Here is a 22,343-nt window from a genome sequence, read left to right on the forward strand (position 1 = left end):
AAACATTGAAATGGAGAGACTGAATATTGTGCAAAAGGCTTGTCTTCTCTTCAGTACTCTGGCATTTACCAAGAAAAGCTTGGGTAATTTTGCTCTATCCTTTAGGTAATGTGATCTTGATAGATCGCAAAAATTAATTGTAGTTAAAGAGTACCATATGAAATGAGATGCTAAGTTCATTGCTGCAGTAATAAAACTGGTTTGAAGACAGCTTCTGCAGTGATACTATTGATTAATGTGTCACAGACCTTAAAATAAACTGCCACTATTTTAATCAGCCTGTAAGGGCAGTTATGCTGAAGCTCCTTATCAGACCACTGTACAAGGCAGACAGGCCATTCATCACAGTGAATTAGAAGCTATGTTTCAGCAAACAAAAACACAAACACACAGGCTAACCCGCAGCCATCTATATAACTCAGAGGAGACAAATAATTATTGCAAGTTTTTCTGAAACTTGATAAAATGTGTGGTCTGAAATCCAGGACAATATATCACTCTAATACTAGTTATGTACCTCAAGGAAGTATTTTTTGCGTGGTGTTCTTTCCTTAGGGAAATATAGGCCAGATTGTATTATATTACACATTGTGTAGCTTCGAGTTCATTTTAATTTTTAACACTCATCTGTTTTCGTCATCTGTACATAAGTCATGCCACAGGAACATCTGCTGGTTCTTTTCTTTCTTCCTACTGACTTCAGTTTTGCATTTTTATATTGCGGTTTTGTTTCCATATGAGGGTCAAAGTCAGCTTGCTTGTTCAAAGAAGGGCAAGGGGAGACAACACGTTACAGCATTATAGTTGTGCTGGATTTGACTATTGTTTACACAGGTAACCTGGAAGTCAGTAGCTGTTCTCCATGCTGTCCCTCTTGCCTTTGTCACAATGTCCTGTGGCTGGGTTGAAGATCCTTTTGTCCCCTATGCTTAAAAACTCTTTTGGTCCCTCTGCTGAGGTGGACATAGGATGGTCTGTCCCTATATTGTGGCTTTGCAATACAGATTCTGTGCTCTGAAAATTTGGGCTGTCAGGTTTACTCCTCAGGGTGCATACATGAGCCACTGTGTGGTAGCAAATTTTACTTAGAATCTCACCAGCTGGTCAAATCTGATGTGTCTCATGACAGAAGGCTGGAGACATATATTGGATCCTATGAGATATTTAATAATTATTAGGATTTTGCTTATACTCTTTGTCTTTCTTGCTGTTTTGAATGGAAAAAAAGAAAATTAAAATTTGAATACTACTGTGGTGGGGTGTGTGTGTGTTTTGAAGGAAATAAACTAGCAAAAGTGGGGACAAAAAAAAGAGAGCAAACCTTAATAACAGCAGCTCAATTTTTATTCCAAACAGACTTAACTAGCAGAAGGGGAAAAGAAGATCTGAGGCTGGCTGCCAGAGAAGCATTGCTGAGTGTAAACACTACAGGGCATCTCTGAGTGCTGTTATCATATGGAGCCCGAAAGTATTTGTAGTTTGCGACTCTGCAGTCAGGAGCAGTCTTGCAAGCAAGGAGTGTTTATTGTGGATTTTCAGTACAGAGAAAACTACAGCCAAGCTGACCAGAAAGACTGGAATTTCATCTATCTCTCTCCCCTCCCCCTCTCTGCTTTCTCTCTGTCGCTCACTCATTGGATTTCTTTCTCTGCCAGTCTTTTAAAACAGAAATTACTGGGTCAGTGACATACATTTTTTCCTCTTTTCCTAGTATGAGCTCATGTTTCGCCTCCAGCAGAAACACTACTACCTGTAAGTATTTTATTCAAGTTTGTTGTGCACATTGAATGCTGTTGTGTTTGTTGCCATAATAGTGCTTAACAGCTTGCAGAGTTCAGTTTGTTGCTGAATGTTGCAGCAGAGCAACCAGACAGTAATTTTTGAGCTTGAGATGGATGAAAGCTCAGTTCTAACTTCGAGGAAAACAGTAACCATGTTCTGCCAGTGGTTTAGCAGAAGTTAACTTGAAAGTTTGAATTCCAAATAAGTTACTTTATCCTAATATTCAAGTTGATATAGATTTCTCAACTATGCTGGCTTTTTTCCATCAGATCTAATAAAACTTTGTGGCTTTAGCTTTTATAAAAGCTTGGAAGAACTAAATAAGATTTCTTTGCTTAGAACTGTCTTATTAGTGAGACACACTAGAAGAAATGTGATAAAAAGCACTGAAGAATATGGTAAAAACTTTTGATACTAGTAAGTATTTAAAAATGATGTATTTAATGTAACTGGGATGACTTGTTTTTTAAATGCATGTTTTAAAATTGTACACTTATTTTGCAGTAGGGATCTGCCAGCATTTTTACATTTTCATTTATGTTTAGACTGCTGACTCAGTTCATCTGAATTAGGCAGATATTTATTAGTCAATGTATGCATAGAAGTTAATGTGTGTTCCTTGACACATATGTGCTTACAAAGTTTTTTTTTTTTTTACATTTCCTGCTGATTTCTACATATTTGTCTGGAACCATCACCTTTTAGAGATAAGTTGCTGTCACTGTGTTGTGCTGAGACATTCCAACACATTCTGCAGATAATTATACACTGTGTCTTCAAACAGTTATTAAAAGGCGATTTTGCAAGTTACTTTTTTGCTAGTTAGAGAATTCTACTAGTCATAATCTCACCTAACTCAGGATTGTACTTTACCTCAGGCAAAATGCATCTTTTCTGTTGACGTATGTCCAAGGTGTAACTGCATACAGGGTGTTATCTGCCATTCCTTAACTCAGGAAATATTTTGCCAAATACTTAGCTTCTTGGTAACCTGTAATCCTTGTTTGTAGTGCATGGAACAAAACCATAAAATAACAAACAGTCCAAGGGGTGCATGTGTTAAGAGCACATTCTGAAGTGACAGTGTCCTAATTTAATAGCTCATGATCCTTTCATAGCCCTGGGCTAGATTTTAATTGCTGTAATAATATTCATCTCCTTTCCTAGAAATCATGGAAAGCTCTTACATGTTTTCTTTAAACCCATCCTCAAAAAAATTTGTCTCTTCCTTCTGTTTCTTGCAAACTTTTTCTGGTATTCATTAAAACAAATCAATCCAGCTTCCAACCCACAACAATCATTCTCCATTTTCCTTCCAGCTTTGCAAAAGAGTTGGGCAGTTTTGATCCATCTGTTCAGGGAAATATCCCAGGCAACCAGAGATTTTGTCACATACAGAGAAACTCTTGAAGTCTCATCCAAATCCGAGTGAAGGCTTTTGGTGTCATTGAGACTCGGCTCAAGCTCACTAGTGATTACAGGTTCTTCAGTCAAGTTTTAGGTATTAAAGCTGAGACTTATTGGTGCTGTTTCAGGTTTTATTGTGTTGGTAGATAGCTATCTAAACTACTTGGATTAATCTTTTACTTACATCAATTTAGCTCTCCTCAGAATCAGACTCACTAGTCGTTAATGTTTGTAATTAACCATTGCATCATTTCCCACATGTGCACCAGCAGCCCTGAGGGAAAACTAGTTCTGTCACTCGGAGGAAATTTTTAACAAACCACATCTAAAGTTCACAGAAACCCTCCTTTACATTGTCCCCAGTCTGGTATGTCCCTCTGTCAACTCTACAGAGTCACATTCACTGCCTCCTCAGAGGCCCCTTCTCCCCCTGCCTTCTCCCCAGAGTGGGCAGGAGCTGCCAGCAGATGAGTAGCTCCTTAGAGCACCGTTGCCATGTGTCCCTTGTTCAATGCCTTGGGCATGTCTTCAGGATTTATATTCCAGGCTTTCAAATCTCAGAATCAGCTTGGCCAATGTACACAGGAAAGGAGGTCTCTTTATTCATTACCACATTTTTGATACCAGTATGGGTTTATTGGATCTCAGGGGAATTACTGGACAGTTGGCAGGGTATAATGAAGTATTTTGCAAAAATACACCAGGTAATTAACCTAGATCCTGGCAGTCAGATGGTTCTGTCTTTTCAGCTTAGAGTCAGCACATGATTTTGGGCAAGAAGGACCTCTGACGGTAGCTCCTCCCACCTCTTTCCCCAAGAAAAGCCTGTTTTATAGCAAGTCTGGCTTCAAAGTTACATCAAGCAACTCAGGCTCTGATTAGTTTATTAAATATATCTGAGAGGACTCCATGAAATCCGTTCCACTGCCTATGTTTGTGATGTCTTTTTTTTTCTTCTTTTCTAAAAACTAATGTGAATTTCCCTTGTTGCTGTTTTAATGGGTTTGCATGTCTCTCCCCGTGCTCCAGGCACTCTTCTGTTAGAAGTCTAAAAATAAGCAATAAGGCCTTTCTTTTCCAGGCTGAACAAATCCAGCTGTGTCTGCCTCTCCTCATACATCATGTGCTCCATCCCCACTGAGGGATAACAGCTAGTATATGATATATCCCTGAACTGACATGACTGTTTTACTTCTGGGACAAAACCCGGTACCTTTCTGTGGGCTTGCATTCACCCAGTGAACTTGGAGTTGTTTCAGGTGTTTTGGCATATAGACAGACCCTTAGAAAGTTGATGAGAAAGCAGCTTAATTTTGCAATACTGATTCTCCTTCTGTGTTGTTAATGAATACCATTATTTCATTAGACCACTAAATATACCTGAAATATTTTGGTGCATTTGGAATTAAACAGTGCCTTAGTTGGATGTCCATTTTGGATACACAGGTGGCATGCCAAGGATTATCAGGGGTGAATCAGGTTCAGCTGTGATATTAAGGGGAGAGCAGTAAGGAAGTCCAAAGCAGCCACAAAAAGTGACAGTGGCATCACTAGCAGTTGTATATCTGCTGAAGAGCAGCATACTGTCTCTGTCAATTAGCATAAGTACCATGTAGCACACACATGACTTCACTGAAGCAATGACCTTCTTTACAAATAGGGAGGGCGTTAGTATCATGGCACTTACCCCAAAACCTTCTCATTTTTATTGTCATTATGTACTGAAAGGATCCCTTGCCATTTCATTTTGTTGCGATTGGATAAGTGATTGAGAAAGTGAGCTTATACTTCCCAAGATCTTCACTTGGCCACCTAAGGAGAGAGTCCTACAGCATCCAAGTAGAGTCCAGTGGCTGAAACACATGGGACAAACACATACATAGTGATACAGGAGCTGTGTCTGGATGTTAAAGTAGCCAAAGCAAGACTGTAATATACAGTGATAACAGGACCAAATTTGTAGCAGAGAATGTCTCATACACCCACCATGAAATTGATCAAAATGGTCCTGATTCCTCTTGTGGACTCTCTGTTCTTGTAGACTTTCTGTTTTTGATGCAGGGTAAGGAACGGGAGCACAGAACCCTGTACCTGCACCTGAGGTTTAAAGCTTCACTCAATGCTGGGATTTACAGGGCAGGCGCAAGAAATAGATGAACCTGGGTTGTAACAGAGTCAAGATGCAGACATCTCTGCATGAGTGCCATTCCCCAGCTGGTGATGAGGTTATCTCACAACTATCACATGGTTTTGTGATAGCTATCTATGTGGGAGTAGAGAAAGTAAAAACTATCTGGGCTTTAATGTCATAATTTCTGATGAGTTGTCCTGTAAGAAAATGCCTGTGAATAAAGCTATTTTGAACCATAAGTCTATGCCTCAGCCTGCTGTTATGGAGCAGACAGTTACTGGCACTGTCATGAGAGGTAAACCATGGGGTCTGTGCGTCAGAGTCATTAACTGCTTCTTAGCACTTTGCCAGGTCCTAGGCTGAATCTAAAATTTCGCATTACTTTCTTATTGAATATTCAACCATGGATTTCATGCCTTTTCCACTGGCTAGAATTCTACATTTTCTCTCAGATTTTCTTCAGACAGGTATGGCTTCAATATTCTAAACCAAAATGGAAAGACTTTCAGATAAATACTTAGAAAACTAGACTTAAATTTTATGTCCCAGACTACATAGTCAACATACATCCAAGTTTACATGTATGTGACTCTCAAAGTAATCAACCTTAAATCTGTGGTGAAGTGAGTGGATCTGTCTTGTTTAACTTTAGGAAGTGAATAGTTTGACAGAATTTCTGAACTGTCAGTTGTTTTCCAGTGAAATTTAAAACTGGGTGGAGATGTGCATTCCATTATAAGCTGTTTAGAAGGTCATTCTTCTGGAAACAGTGGAGGGAACACTTACCTGTTAAAATCAACAAAGAAAATAAAGAGATACAAGGATTTGTTTTTAAATTCACTTTCAGGAAAGTTCACTGTTGGTAGTAAGGTTGTGGCAAATAAGTAGTCAGGACATTAAAAATTTACATAAACTAAAGGAATGTTGACACTTTTCTGTCTTGGAACTCTTACGATCTACTCAAATTTTATTAAATCGATATCACTTCCTATTCTTTGGGCTGTAAATTCAGTTACTTTGGAGGATTGTAGAAATTAGGCTCTTAAAAGGATTTCAATAGTGCTTGTTTAACGTCAGAAGAAAAATTCTTTCTTTATGCGGTTATAAACATGAAAGATGAAGATTAACTGTAACTAGGCACATGAGAAACTTGTGTAATTTATTTTCCATATTATCTCTTCTTCTTTATTGTCACTGAATTTTTCTCAGCTGTTTTTTTTTTTTTTTAAAGAAAAATTACAGCTTTGCCATGCCATATCACATGTTCCTATGCTGCTGTCCTGGCACAGTTACTTACTGTAACAGGAAGAGTAGAGAGGCATGGGAAAGGTGTTTTCAACTAGAGGTTGATTTTTTTTCTCATGCCTCCAATGGCAGAGAGAAAACAGATTTAACAGGAGGCCACCTTCCTTTCATCTCACTTTCTGGTTTATTTAATCTGAATGAGCACCTTTGAACTTTCACACTATTTGGAGCTCATACTGTTTTATTAATATCTATGCAGTCCTGCAGTTAAAAAGGTCAGTAACAAAGGATCCTACACAGCAAGGGTTTGTATGTGCATACAGACTACAGGTGCCTGGAATTCACATGGAGAGCTGATCTGTTGAGGGAGAACTCTCATTGGTAGATACCTAATTTTCTGAGCATGTGTACACCGAATAGCATTCAAAGGTGAAGTCAAGCTGCTGCTTGAAATGAACTGCAATTGTCAGGAATGATGGAAGGTATTGTGTGTCTGTTTGTTGTTCTGTTTTTATCCCTATAGTTGCTCAATGCCTTATAGCAATTTTCCTTTTTTTTTTCAGGATTAACAAACCTTGAAAGGACTCTGAGAACACATTCATCATTTTGTCAGGCGTGACCAGTGAATTTTATAAAAACCTAAGTGTATTTTGAAAGGGTCCTGCCCAAATTTCAGTCAAGAAGGACCTATTAATAGAAAACATATCATACATTTTTACCTGTGGCTAATAATGCCTTCGTTATATGGTGAAACTCTGCTGGTGGAGAAAGAAGACTCCTTTTGTTAAGAAATTTTTTTACTGGTGAAAAAGGCTGGCACCCCCTTGTAATATGAAGCCCATTGAGAAAAGCTGGTTGTTTCTACTGCTGCCTGTCATGTTAAGAGCTGTGTGCTCCTCCTTTATTAGTTTGAACCTTGGGGTTAAAGTGATGAAGGGGCAGTCTGTCTTCCTGTCAGAAGAAGACCTCAAGTTTTCCATACCCAGAGAGAAAGATGTCTGCAAAGTAGAAGTTGTGATTAATGAGCCAATAACACAGAGGGTTGGGAAACTAACTCCACAGGTATTTGGGCTCTGTTTTGCTGCTTGAATGTTGGTGTGTGCAGGTCTGGGAGAAACTAAAAAGAGCTGCTTTACTGATTTTTGTTTTTCTTTTGGGTAGTAACTAAAAGGCATGAAACTGAAAGGTCTGTGGCATTCGGCCTTTTTCTTAAAAAGACAGCTAGTAGAGAACTGCAGCCCTGAGATCCAAAAGCTGAGCTCAGTAGCATGAGTGCACAGAAATGAGTCTGGTCAGGGTCTCCTTTCACAAGTGAAGAATGGGTATTTCAAAACTTTCAGTTAGGAGATATCATCCAGTCTCTCAGCTGCTTATTTTTCTCCCATGAGAGTAACCAGTGCCCCTTGGGTAATGCGTAGCCCACTACAGCATTCTGCATTTTAGTCACGGAGCCACTACTTAAGGAGCAATTAAGAAAAAAATAATCACATACAATAAGCACATTGTGCGCACCATTGTTTGTTCTGCTCTGCAGCAGCCAAATTGTTAGCAGATGGCAAATACATTATAACTCCCCTGTTTTCTGTTCAAATGTCAAGCCTGTAGGAATAATGAAATGTATTTCACATATTACCATTCTGCTACTCATCTGCTTTAGAAATCGCCCCACCTGAGTTATAGTAGGAAGGAGTTGAAAGTAGTTGTCACGCAGATGTAATATTATAGACAGAAGATGAATGGTTTTAATGAACCATAGCCAAGCAGGTTTTGGCTTTTTGAAAAATTCTGGTTTGTGCCACAGCACACTTCTGTGTGTTTGTGTATGAATATAGTTTTAAACCTACTCTCTGGGGATGTTGGTATCTTCTGTGAATATAGGTGAAGGAGCACCAGTATCAAAAGGTTTTTCAAAACCTCTGTCTTGGTCATCAGTATTATTTTTGCATACCACTGACAAGTACTTCAGCTGAATCAGCACCCCTAAGGAGCAGAGGCATGCCAGGGAAAACAGGAGGTGATGGACAGGACAATGTGTGATCTTCTCTATAGACTGGCCCCAAGGAGTATAGGTGCATCTGCTGAAGCTACCCCAGGGCTTGTTTTCTGCCAGCACAGGGACACTGACCATAGTACCCCACCTCTATTTCCCCAGTATAGGTTGGTCCTTGATTCATATGAACATAGAATCATTCAGGCTGGAAAGACCTCCAAGAACACTGAGTCCAACCAGTAACCCAGCACTGCAAGGTCCACTACTAAACCATGTACCCAAGCCCTACATATATACAATTTTTGAATGTTTCCAGGTATGGTGATTCCACCACTTCCTTGGGACACCTCTTTTAATGCCTGACCAACCTTTTGGTAAAGAAATTTTTCATAATATCCAATCTAAAGGAGAGGAGAAAAAGAGGGACTTAAATGTGAAACCTATAGCAAACCTCTTCTGCAGGCAATCTGTCTGGCTGAGGGGTGATTTTGCTTTCAGTTTCTGCCTCAGCCTCTGTCTGCAGTAGGACCCAGGTATTTTGAAATAGCTGTTTTGTCCTGTGTAACCCAACATGTTTCAAGCATATCGTTAGAGGCCCTTTTCAAGAGATCCTGGGGGATGTGCATTCACTACACCTTGTTTTCCAAATGACTTCCCCTCTCCCAGCCCCACTTCTGTTAAGCACCTGTTCTTTTACGGCCATGAACGTGTGCCCAGGCAGTTGAGTGTGGCTCATGGAAGCTGCAGGCACTCATGTAGAGAGAAGAGCTCTGCTGGGCAGGTGGCCCTAGGGCAGCAGGCTGGAGAGGGGCGGTGCTTGAGCTTTCACCATTCCTGAAAAAAGGTGCCAGAGTCCAGATCTCCTTGTGCCACTCATGATCCTTCTACAGAAAATTCTGCAGCCAGAAAATGTCTCTGGTATGATCTGGTTTACTACCATTAAAGTGAGTAATGTTCTAGGAATGTATGACAATTTAATTACAAATTGTAATTGAAAAGCAGTTGAAGTGGAAAAAAACAAAGCTCAACATTAATTAGAAAAAGATTTAGATTTCCTTTGTCTCACCCAGTGAATTTATAGACAATTAGAGTTGCCTGTTCATACAAAAGGAAAACGTATCAGGAAACATAAACCAGATGTTTCTTTTTACAAAGCAGATTGTGTCTCAATACACATATAAACTGACTGTCAGTCAGTGTTAACAAACCTTTGTAGAAAGGTGCTAAATTTTCCATCCCCTTGTTATCAATTAAGATGTGGAACAAATGATGTCTTAAAAATAAAGGCATAAATTATTTTATATGATTGGACCCAGTGAGATGCATCCCAGAGTTCTGGGGGAACTGGCTGATGTAGTTGGAAATTCACATATCATGATGCTTGAAAAGTTGTGGTGGTCAGGTGAAATCCCAGTTTCCAGACTGGAAAAAGGGAAATACAGTACCCACCCTTAAAAAGAGTGGATCTTTCCTGGGAATTACTGACCTCTCAGCCTGCCCTCTGTGCCCGGGAACATCATGGGACAGAACCTCCTAGAAGCTGTGCAAAGGCACATGGAGGACAGTGAGGTGATTTGAGACACCTGGCATGGCTTCACCAAGGGCAAATCCTGCCTGACCAACCCATTGGCTTTCTGTGGTGGAGAGACTCCATCAGTGGGCAAGGCAAGGGCTACAGATATCATTTACCTTGACTTCTGTAAAGCCTTTGACATGGTCCCCCAAAACACCATTCTGTAACCAAAATCCTCTTGACTTTGAGGGATCTGCACTGATTTATGTCAGTGAAGAATCTTACTTTCAGTGCACAATATTAAGCTTCTGAAATGACAATACGAGTGGGTTTTGTACATAATATACTTTTTTTTCTTTAAGATAACATACCACATAACTACTTAATTTTATTTTCTGTTTTTGTGGAATATCACATAAGACTATCCAATTGATTAGTTAACTATCATGTTCCTTTATGCTAGTTTGTACTAAGAAAGAAGAGACATTAAGTAAGAAAAATACATATTTGTTGGTTTTGTTTGAAAAAAAGCAAAGCACATATTTCTACGGCATTTGAAAATAATACATAACAGAACAGCCACAACATAGTCAAAACCTACATCATATGAGAGTAATTTTGTTTTCCACAAATTGTTCTTTTCTTTCCTTTCTAAGCAGTCCCAACAAATAAAATCAAGCATATTTTCCATAACACTATATCTTACAGATTATTCCAAGAGGTTAATCCGTGTATATATGTCTGAAAATCAACTAACTCATCATTTAAAAAAACAAACAGGCAAAAAAAGGGAAAGACTTTGCACAATGAACTTCTTGATGAAAGTTAAAAGCAGGCAATAAATTTTAAAATTGCTAAGAATATAGAATAATTATCACATTGCTTGAGCATCTGAGAATAACTTCAGAGGAAATGGACCCTCTCACTAATAATGGAAGCTGAGAAACTCTAACTGTTCTTCCATTATAGAAAGATGTAAGTTCTGTTCTGTGTAATGGCTAGAAAGAAATGAAGTTCAGTAGTTCTTTTATCCTTTAGCATAAATCCACAAAGTGGTCATGAGGTGCTTCAGTTAACTATGCAATAACAATTAATTTAGAATTAAATTATTACGTAATTTTTACACTGAAAGTCAGAATATCTAAAAATTTTCTTTATGAGCTACACTTTTAGTCAACATTTTAGAACCTCACTGAAGTCCCTCAGTCATTTCAGCATCCTCCAAAGTGGTTGGGGAAACAAAGGCAATTCAAGTAAGGCACTTCATTTTCATGATTCTTTTGTCATATATTAAAAAATTACTGTCATTAAAAAGTTACCTCTTCTTTTTTTGAAAAAAAAAAAAAAAAGTGGCTAGTCAGTCAGCCATATAAGTATATTAATCACTATTAGTTATGGCCTCTTTAGGTCTATTAGTGAATGCTGAACAGATTTCACTTTAGTCTGTGAAAGTCCATGTAATGATTTGTGAATACTGCTCCTAAAAAATACAATGAAAACTACATTAACATTCATAGCAAAATGCTTAGGAAATGCAGTGTTTTGGGTTTCTTGCTGGCTAGAACATGCCTTTTAGTTACAAAACATGAGTATCCTCCATCCTCCATGGACTATGTAGGGATTCCCTGTTATCAAAAGGATAACATAGACATAGTCTTATCAATGCTAGGAGCTTTCAGATGTTGTTTCTGTAAAAAAACACCACTGCATGGGAATTATAATTTGCCAGTCTTGCAAATTGCAGTATTTGAGAACACGAAAATTGTATGCCCCAGAATCCAAATCCCTTTTCCAAAGAATGAGTGTATCACAGTTCTACAAAGCAATCTTTTTTCTCTTTGTGTCAGGCATGTTTCCTCATTGCCTTGCTTTCACAAGTCAACCAACCATTAAATAAATCAATCTGCCTGAAGTAAGTGTCGGGCTTAGATGTCAAACTGTGGCCAGACAGACTCACAAATTTTACCTGTATCCGGTGTGTTGTAAGTATTAGTCTATTTTGAATTAGCTGGTAGGGACAACATAGGGAACATCATGGGACAGATTGTTTTTTGAAGTGGATTATACTGATTTTGGGGCTGGATCTTGGTATGGCGCAGAGACATCTGATCTAGAAAAGAGCTAACAAATCTGAGCAAAGTTTCTAACAGAAATTTCGCTGGGTTGTATTTTTGTAGTCCATTTGTAGTAGTCATAAAGCAAGATTTACTATATGATCAAGCAATCGCCATGAGCAACTTTAAAAGTCAATAAATCTCATGTTATAATGCTGGACCTGCTGTCTTTTCAGCACCACTGCAGTTGTATGTGCCGCTGGATACACCTGTGTCCTTAACTCCAGAGGCTGCAGTAAAGATGAGGTCAAACTATGTGTTGTACTGGGGAGGGACTTGGCAGCCTGAAACAATCACATATGACCTCTGCCCTTCTAACTGTGGAGTGCTAGCAGCCCCATGTTTAAGTGGTTGCTCTGATTCTTACTGGGAGATTACAGAACAGGTGAATACCTACTTGTAGAAACAAACTACATATTAAAAATTTCCTCAGTCTGATGTATTCCATGCACTCAGAGAGAAGTGGAACAGATGTTGTGAAGTTAATATCCTTGGCAGTGTGGTGTCAAGTCTATTCTGTCTCCTTTGTAGGTTTTTGACTGTCACTTCCTTCCTAATGAAGTCAAATATACCCACAATGGATGTCCAATTTTAGATGAAGACATGGTCATGCTCAGGCTGTACAGGTAAGGAGCAGCAGGAGATCGCACTTCACTGTTGCCAGGAGCCCAGCTGACCTCAGGAAGAGCAAGCAGTCCATTTTTTACAGTTAGAGCATGTTTTGCTGTACATGCTGTAACTACTTAGTTCCAGTAGCTGCATCATTAGTTAACAAGTGACCATCTGTTTACAGAAACATTTCTCACCATGTATTGCAGATAATGCCCATTTAATGTGTATTATGTATTGCTTGCTTATTACAGAAAAATAGTGATTTTTCATTGTGCTATGGGAAGTGACAACTATACTTTCAGAGTACTGCATATTCTTTGCTGTCCTGCTGATAGGGACAGACACTCTCACATATACACAGCGAATAACCTCTTCCTTCACAAAGACACCCTGCTTACAAGCATGGGGATTTGGGCAGATTATGGCAATTCAAGGCTTGAGCACACAAGAGAGAAAGGGGTTCAAGTAATTCAGTTTAAATGGTGAGGACAATACCCAAATCACAAAGCAACTGAAGATGGGATGAAGCATAACTAATTTTCTTCTGTCACTTGCAGGTTTACAGAAACTGAAACGTTTGTAGAAACATTCACCCTCCATGTGCAGTTACTTGAGCCAGACTGTAACATCATAAAAATGCGTTCCCATGCTTTGGAGGTCCCTGAATACCACGGTCTGTCCAGGGTGATTGACAAGAACATCCTCACCTTTGATTATGACAGGAAGATAAACCTGGATTGCACCATTTCCATAATCTCTTCGGAAACTCACCTGCCTGCTCATGGCCAGCTTGTCACCAGGAAAGAGCAGCAAGAGCAGTTTCGTGGAGATCAGCCATTCTTCCCTGGCACTAGTATGATGTGCTTTAGTTGTTTGTATTAGCATGTTCAAAGAGACCCAGCAGATGAAATCTGCAGCAGTGGGTTGTTTCAGATGTGCTGGGTAAGAGTGGGTCATGTGAAGTTTAATGAACAGCTTGAGCTATCATGGATGTGAAAGGGACATGAAATTTTTGTGAGGCACAATGCAGATCACAGATCTGGGTCAATAATTCCTTGACTGGACTCTGCTTCTGGCTTCTAGATATGTGGACCAATGTGACAGCTTTGTGAGTGCCAAGACTTGGTAGAAACAGCAGAGGTAGTTGTTGGAGGCAGCACCTAGTCAAGATACCAAGGGAGGATGGAGTTGGAAGATGTAATTTGAAAACAAAATCGTGTAGGAGAAATTAAGTCAGGAAAGGAGCCCTACTTCTCATCACACTGTCTCTCTCTGAGGTTTATTTTAGCTACAAGGGCAGGTTCCCCGTGTTGGTTTCTGCTCTGGTATCTGTTTCACTATTGCTGTTACTGGGTTACAGAGCACAGCCTGGGACAACAGTGCGGAAATGGGAGCTGTACACTGGGACTAGGAGTCATTAACAACAAAAAAATGAGCTGTGATGAATTTCTGAGGATGGGCATTCAGTATCGACACCTTGACCCCCCCTCGCCTGACACTGATTATATTCCTGTGAGGTTGGATCTCTCAGATAGCAGAAGCAAAACTCTGCACAAGGTAGATTTTAATGCAAGTTTATAATATCTGATTGTCATCCTGTGCTTTTTTTTTGTTTGGTTGGTTTTTTGTTTTTTATCCTTTTCACATTTGAAGAGAGATAGGAATCCTTTAATTTTTTTCAGTTCTTAGAACTTTGCCAGCTAAGCAAATGGAAGGCATTATCTCCATGCCTCTATGATTAGACCATTATGGCTACAAAGAAACACCTCTGGTTGATTACTGTCAAACATAAGTAGTTTATCCTGAGAGAAAAATTAATTCTGGCATAACTCCACAATTTTTATACAGCATGATCTGCACTGACTTCAGCATATACAGTAATTAATAAGTTAAGAGCTCTGTGAACATATTCAGTTAATAATAATTAATGGCTTGTGCATGTTTCTGTCAGATAAAGTTATTTATTAAGTTCACATCACATTAAGTAAATTGTTTCAGTCCCAAATTAAGGACACAAATAAGACTAGTGAACCTGAAAGTCGTATTAATTATGTCTCAATATTTACTTTAGGCATTTTCTAATTAAAATGTTTCAGGTTTTTTTTTTTTTCCAAATAATTATTGCTTTAACATGTACCCCAATTTGCTATGTGAAGCTAAAAGAAGTAGAATTTATTTTTTTGCTTTACTTTGCCTGTTTATTTGTCTCATTTTTTCCTGTTGTAGACGGAGTATGCATGGCTCCCTGTTCAGATTAAAGGTGCTGTTCCCAACCAAACACCCAAAGCTGCCCCAATGGCAAAGTTCACCCTGGAAGTAGATCAATTTATTTTAACCCCTATTACAACCACAACCATTGATGCTGAAGACAATGAAACTCCAAAGTCCCTGCTTGTATTCAATATTACCAAGCCACCTCCACAGGGCTTTATCACTCACCTATCTGACCACACGAAACCTGTTGGCTCCTTCACTTGGAAAGATCTCAATGACATGCTCATTGCTTATCAGCCTCCAAATAACAGCCACACAGAGAGGAGGAATTATGAGGTAACAGTGCAATGTTTTCACTCATAATAGTGCGAGTATTTGCTGTTTTTCATCTCCTTAAGTAAGATGGAAATAAATGTAATCGTAGGTAATGGATATTTTTCAGGAAAAAGGTTTTAAAAACTATATGCAATGCAGGAGCAGAGTTAAAATCTTTTACTGCTTTCTTGTCTGACATGTCAGCTTAACTATCTAACACAAAATAGATGTTTATTGCTCACTACATAAGAATTTCTTTGTACTGAAAACTTTTTAATCCCTCTGACTGAGAACTATCTAAACTGGATTTTTTTAAAATAAGAGGAATAGTGAAATAACAGTACTTGTAGATCTACTCAAGAGCCTTTGGAAAGATCAGTGGTGCCTTTTCCATACAGCTTTTGTCCCTGCATGATGTTACTGATCCCTGTGACCTGTGCAGAGGTGACATATTTAAACTCATGAAAAATGGACCAGTTAAAGGTCAGGATTGCTATTTGGCCTTACACCCTACCTGCTGTGATAATGGTGGTTTAGAGATAACAAAAAGGGACTCCCAACAGTTCCTGCTGGGAATAATAAATGCATGTCACTAACACAGAAAGCGTAATGCAAATGATGAATGAGATCAAGCTTCTGTCTGCAGGTTATTGAGTGAGTTACGAAATAACTGTCTGATAAGATAGTTAAGGAATTTTCCAATCAAAGCAAAATGGTTGGTACTAAAGTAATAAAACCAAAGAAAAAAAAGCCAAAGCAAGGTAAGCTGAGGAAAGGGTTGCCTGGAAAGCAGAGCAACAGTAACAGTAATTGGCATCTGACCCTGACAAGGCTTGTCTCATTTTTTTCTTGGCTGTCACAGGAGCCTCCTTTCCCTGTTTCCGTAGTGTGAGGACCACACATCCAAAACATCTGCTCCTTGAGTGCCTCATCACTGTTCTGCTTTCAGCATTGTTTGAGTCCATGTTCAAGAATTTGACAGTTCTGGAGTTTGACAACTCAAGAGTTCGATTTTTAAAAAATTTTGTTTTTTCTATACTAGTGCATATATTTTCTATCATATCTGGTTTTGGTCCTACACCTCTTAAAAGAGCAGGAAATGTCTCCTCCCTTTGTATTATTACTAGTTAAAAAAAGCTCTATATTAATTGCTGAGTTAACTGCACTCCAAACAAAAATGAAAATTCCACACACTACAAACTAAGTTTCACATAATTCACTGCAAAGAGTGAAGAAGGCAGATATTCAGTTTTGTGCAGAACTTCCATGGCTCTTTTTAGAAGCTAAATCAAGTTTTGTTTATTAACATATTATCAGAAGCCTGTAAGAGCTCTCAGAAGAGAACGCACTATATGTTTTTTGAATTACATTTGGTTTCCAGTTTTCAATAAGTAGTTTATCTGTTTTCTTAACAGGTGGAGTTTGAGGTTCATGACTTCTACTTTGAAAGGAGTTTGCCAATCACTGTGCATCTTTCTATCAGAACAACAGATACAAATGCCCCTCGGGTTTCATGGAATACAGGTGAGATCTCTTATACTCAGTTTATTTTGCCTCAGAGTTAATAACATTTTGACAGACATATTTGAAAAAGCTCTAAAATTCAGATTTACACCTGGAGTCTAAGCATCATTAAACTGAAGGAGAATTAATCTATTTTTTCCCGATCTCCATTTTGGAGAGAACATATTACAAAAACTTTAAAAGGATCTAATGACTTAACAGGAATGAAAAATAAAGAATAAATGGAGTTACAGGAAAAATGGGATTTATTTATACAGCATTTCCTTGTAGAATGAACTCTACATAAAAAAATATAAATATTAAGGGCAAATATATGATGGAATAAGAATAGTGGGGTAGCATGTGCGAAAGACCAAGTCTTGCTGGTATTGTTAAAGTTGGAAGTGCAAAAATGAACAACTAGGAACAGAGGGCATGATATACCACCAGATATTTAAAGCCTGGAAACCTTACAAGGTTAAGGCTAATTCAAACAGACTCATAATGCCTGCACTGGAAAGGGAACAGAGTCTCTCATCTAGAGTGCATTGATATTTAAAGGTTTAAGATCAAATATGCCTAGAAGTTAACATTAGGGAAAGTGCAGTTTCCCTACAGTAGAAAAGGAAAGGAGCTGAGAAGAAGGTACCTAACGTCTTCCAGAGAAACCCCACTTGAAATGGCTGTCTGAGTAAAATGAAGGAACACAGTCTTCTGCCATGAAGATCAACATACATTTTTAAATGCAGACTCAATAAAGAAGCTAAATGCCCAGTTTCAGACATTGTGAGATTTCAAGTTCAATGCTCCTGTTGGTGCAAACTCCAGAAATGTGCCTCATTAGATTACCAGATAACTGGAAACCAGATGTCAAGGCAACTTTCCTGCCTGACCTTTCAGATGCCTGTCTCTGTGAGCCACACTTGCACCACCCAAGATTTTACTGCTGGGTCTGAAGCCCCTTCACAGCAGGTGGCTCCAGTGACGTGATGGATGTCCTGCTTGTCTTCCTATGCTCACCACATGCACGCTATCAGACAAATTTCTGTTACTGCTCAATCTGGATTTCCCATATCGGAATCCTAGATCTCTGTTTCCTTTATGTGATTTAACTGTGGTGCAGCAACACAAAAACTGCTCAAACTTGGTGTCGCCAGGGAGGGACCCTGAACAAAGGAATCCCTGAATTTTATACCCCCATAGTCTGTGTGTACTTGCTGCAACGGTGATATTTGTTCTTGTTGCACATCAGGTCCTGCAGTCTCTGTATGACCAGCCACACTCCATGCCCTTTTTTTTTAGACAAAGGGTCCATGCCCATTCATGGTTTTTTACCTAGAGCTCCAGAGATTTCCCCCCACCCAGGGCACAATGTGCAGCTTGCACATGAAGCAACCTAAACTAGGTGCATTCTACATCAGAATTGGTTATTTCTCTGAAAAAGATTCCTTAAAGACAGTGAACTAATTCAAGTATGTCAGAAGCTGTTATCAGCCTTTTAGGTGGCCTCAGAATCATAACAATATAGAAGTATTAAGGTTGACAAAGACCTCCAAAATTTTCAAGTCCAACCTTCATCTGAATACCACCATGCCTACTAAATATATCATGAAGTGCAATGTCTACTTGTTTTTTGAACACTTCCAGGGATAGTGACCACCACTGCTCTGTGGAGCTTGTTCCAAAGCTAAATCACCCTTTCAGTGAAGAAATTTTTCTTAATATCCAATCTAAACTTCTACTGCAATGCCTTTCACACGTAGATATGTAGTTAGAATTAAATATTCTGGGTTTTTTTTCCTCGTTGGAAACACCTTTAGAAGCATTACATGCTGACAGTGATGTAACTTTCTGCTCTTTGCAGGCCTCAACCTCCTAGAGGGGCAGTCCCGACCCATCACATGGCAACACTTCCAAATAGTAGACAATGATGATATCCAAAATGTTCGCTTGGTCACAGTTGATGGCTTACAGCATGGGCGGCTGTCAGTGAGAGGTAGGTCATTTCAGCTCCAGAGACTGGAAAAATCTCCTCTGTGATTAAACAGCAGCTCTGCTCCCTCTGCTGACCACCTTCTGCTACAACCGTGCTAAGCATGGGTATTGAAACAGGAATGTTCAAAAATTCAGTATTTAAACCTTTACTTAATGTACATTTACATTCCAAAGCTGAAATTAAAAAAAAATCAGCTATGTTTTCATTGAGCAGCATGAGGAGAAACACAGTCAATAAATTTTCGGTTCTTACATTTTTGCTTGCAGATGTTAAGGAACACCAAGTGATTTTGATTTGTTGGCAAATAATAGACAACATTTGGATATGGTTGTTACTGGCAGCTTTAAGGTTTATTTCAAAAAGTGGAAATTAAATTAGACTTCTAACTCATTAGCCTTCTGCATTATCAATACTACCAGTTTTGCTCTTCAGCGCATGAGTTGCCACAGTGCTTGGGAAAAAAGTTGTGTAATGGAAGTCACTCTGAGCTTGGCAGGGTGGGAACATGTTGCCACTACCAATGCTGAGTTTTTTGACAGTTGAATGTGTTCATGTAAAATGCATAACCTAAAGACATAAACCAACTATTTAAAGAAAAGGGAAATGCAGTGTTTTGAATATAGCAAACATAGAAACTATTCAGAAGTAAATTTAAATTCAGGAAATCCCTGCCAAGTAGTCCAGTGTCTGAAAGATCCTCCTCCTGCAAAGCTGCAGACAGGAACTGTGTGGTGTCAGCAGTGCTAGGTGGACTCAGCCCCAGAGACAGTGCTAGGGGACTGTGCAGCCAGCCAGGGCCCATCTCCCACTGGCACTCCTGCCCTTGCATACTGAGTTTGAGCATTTCTCAGACTACCATGCAGCAGCCAGAGGTGGATATTTCACCTCCACTGACTGCACCTTACTGTCTTTTTATCTGTATGCATAGGTACATGCCAAGGAAAATATCACCACAATTTTTGGCAATTGCCTTTTTTGTGTAAAACCTTAGAGGAATGCCTGGCTTTTTTTCTTGGTGGCCCGGGGGATATCATACATTTTAGGGCCAGCTTGCTGTTCTTGAATCCTGTACCTTGCCTGAATATTTGTCTGTTTGCATAACAGTTCTAGTGAAGCAGAAGTATAAAATTGTCTTATTACAGACAATAACCTCAACACACCAAAATTGCCACATCATTATATTTTACTTGCAGTGAAATCCTGAGCTTTAATGATAAGGCCTATTTTCTTTGATGCTTAAAATGCGTGTAAAATGGTCTGATAAGAAAGTAGAGGTTGAAATTAAAGTGGAAACTACTGCAGTTAAAAATCCTTAATGTCTCCAGTTACCTTTAATGACATTTGGAGGATTTTCTCTGCTATCACAGCTGCAAATTCTGCATTCTTATTAACAATTCAGCTCCAACAAACTTGTTTTTGGTAGGTGAAGTTACATTTGATTTTTCTAGTTAGAAATACAATGCTCATTTCTCTCCCTCAATAATCTTTGTATTAGAGCAAAGATTCCTTTCTGGGCTGAACCATACATTTTTGATGTGTTTTCTTCCACTGTTTTGACAGGAGGGAAAGGATTCATGTTCACAGTCTCTGACATTCACGCTGGAGTTGTTCACTACCATCATGATGACAGTGATTCTACTAAGGATTTTGTGGTATTTAGAATTTTTGATGGCCCCCACAGCATTCGCCATAAGTTCCCAATAAATATCCTCCCTAAAGATGACAGCCCTCCATTTCTGATCAGCAATGTGGTCATTGAAGTTCACGAGGGACAGACAATCCTGATTCAGGGCTCCATGCTTCATGCTTCTGACATGGATTCCAGTGACGATTACATACTATTCAATATTACCAAGCCATCACAGGCTGGAGAAATCATGAAGAAACCAGGACCAAACTTGATAGGTAATGGAACACATCCATAAAAGGACACTTTTCTTTGTCCCCTCTTTTTAAAAATACATTTAATGTTAGAGTCAGAAATAATGGCAAATTTGGACTTCTTTCATTATAGTGTAAAACCCCATCACTAATTAATGTTGGTCTCTGCACTAGGATAACTGTACCTGTGTACACAATTTCTCCTGTAATTCTTCCATTCTGAGTCTATTTTCCTACAGTACTTTTCTCTGGAAAAAATATTGGGCTAGTCAGGAGTTAGTTTAGATGCAAGGATCTGTGACAAATTCAGAGCTAATACACGATGCTAATTATGCTAAGTGATGAGAAAGCTCTCCTTCCACGTAACAACCCAGAAATTCCTGTGCTAGGCTGCAGAGACTGCTAGTCCTGCAAATTCTCTTCTGACTTCTGAACAGGGCTTTCAGCCTGTTTTCTGTGTTGCTTCTTTTTTTGAATGATTTTTAAGTGACACAGAAAAGAAGTTGGTGATCTTCAGAGAATGTGGAAGACAGTGAGACAACATTTCAAAGGATTTGCTCCAGTTAGGGTGAAAAAGAAGGTATTATACTTCCCCAGCTACTCGCATAACTAATGCATAACTTTGGTGTAGTATTAAAATCATGGAGTGTTCAAAGGAAGATGTATTCTTCAATTCAACAGGGTATTCTGTCAACAGTTTTCTTCAGAGGGATCTATTTAATGGAATAATTTATTATCATCATTTGGGAGGAGAAATATTTGAAGATTCCCTTGAGTTTGTGCTATGTGATAGCCATGACCCTCCAAACCTCTCAGAGCCACAGGTATGAAACAGAAACATCTTTGTAGTCTCCTGAATTTTTTCTTCAAATGGTTGATATCTTACCTGTTCTGGCTGGCTTTCAAATAAAACTGGCATAGATTTTTTCTGATGGCAGTCACCACCACAAACAGTGTTCTTCAGGGCTATTTCTTGTTCTTGTTTTCAATGAGGTAACTCCCTGGCTGAATAGAGACAAGTTCATCAAAAAGACCTTTTCTTATATTATAATACGAAATGTTGAAAACAAATTGTATTTGGAGACAGTACAAACAAATTAAAAAAACTCTCCTGAAGTCAACTGAGAACAGATTATTTTTTTCACACAAAAATCCAACATACTGAATTTAATTTTGCATTTAATTTAAAGGGAAATCTCTGAGATTCAAAGGCTTTGCATTTAACTGTTATATACCTCCATTAATCTTGTGCTGATGGTATAGCATGACAGACACATCCTGTATCTCATATTCCAGTGATCCACTTACTTCTGTGTGCATGTTGGTGAACAGCTACTCGGGACACTCTCTTACTGAGAGGAATGGCTGACTATTCTACTGTCTCCCCAATCTCAGGTGATGGTGGTTCACATTATCCCTGTGGATGATCAGCTACCCAGAGAAGCTCCAGGAGTGACCCGTCACCTGGTTGTTAAGGAGACTGAGATTTCTCATCTAACAAAGAAACATCTCCACTTCATAGATGTGGAAGAGCAAGACAGAGAGCTCACATACACCGTAACCACTGCCCCATTTTTCTCTTGCACCCATGGGTAGGTGCAACCTGACATACCTTTCAGGTGGGACAGGGGAACAACCCA

General features: G+C 39.0%; 1 protein-coding gene across 7 annotated transcripts in view; it reads left to right on the forward strand.

The window, feature by feature from the left end:
• The first annotated feature begins 1,363 nt into the window (after positions 1 to 1,363).
• FREM1 (FRAS1 related extracellular matrix 1) overlaps positions 1,364 to 22,343 on the forward strand; it is a 66,417-nt gene continuing 45,437 nt past the window's right edge. For 3 of the 7 annotated variants that reach the window (XM_048291993.1, XM_048291994.1, XM_048291995.1), the window contains exons 1-11: positions 1,364 to 1,752; positions 7,129 to 7,627; positions 12,714 to 12,808; positions 13,352 to 13,647; positions 14,155 to 14,351; positions 15,021 to 15,344; positions 16,739 to 16,847; positions 18,691 to 18,822; positions 20,383 to 20,727; positions 21,385 to 21,527; positions 22,099 to 22,295. In XM_048291993.1, coding sequence (XP_048147950.1) covers positions 7,397 to 7,627; positions 12,714 to 12,808; positions 13,352 to 13,647; positions 14,155 to 14,351; positions 15,021 to 15,344; positions 16,739 to 16,847; positions 18,691 to 18,822; positions 20,383 to 20,727; positions 21,385 to 21,527; positions 22,099 to 22,295 — 2,069 coding nt within the window. In that variant the 5' untranslated portion in view covers positions 1,364 to 1,752; positions 7,129 to 7,396. The remainder of the gene's footprint in view (positions 1,753 to 7,128; positions 7,628 to 12,713; positions 12,809 to 13,351; positions 13,648 to 14,154; positions 14,352 to 15,020; positions 15,345 to 16,738; positions 16,848 to 18,690; positions 18,823 to 20,382; positions 20,728 to 21,384; positions 21,528 to 22,098; positions 22,296 to 22,343) is intronic. The other 4 variants (XR_007200975.1, XM_048291992.1, XM_048291990.1 and 1 more) reach the window with 2 other exon arrangements.

This window comes from Corvus hawaiiensis, chromosome Z, assembly GCF_020740725.1.
Source record: "Corvus hawaiiensis isolate bCorHaw1 chromosome Z, bCorHaw1.pri.cur, whole genome shotgun sequence".
NCBI lineage: Eukaryota > Metazoa > Chordata > Aves > Passeriformes > Corvidae > Corvus > Corvus hawaiiensis.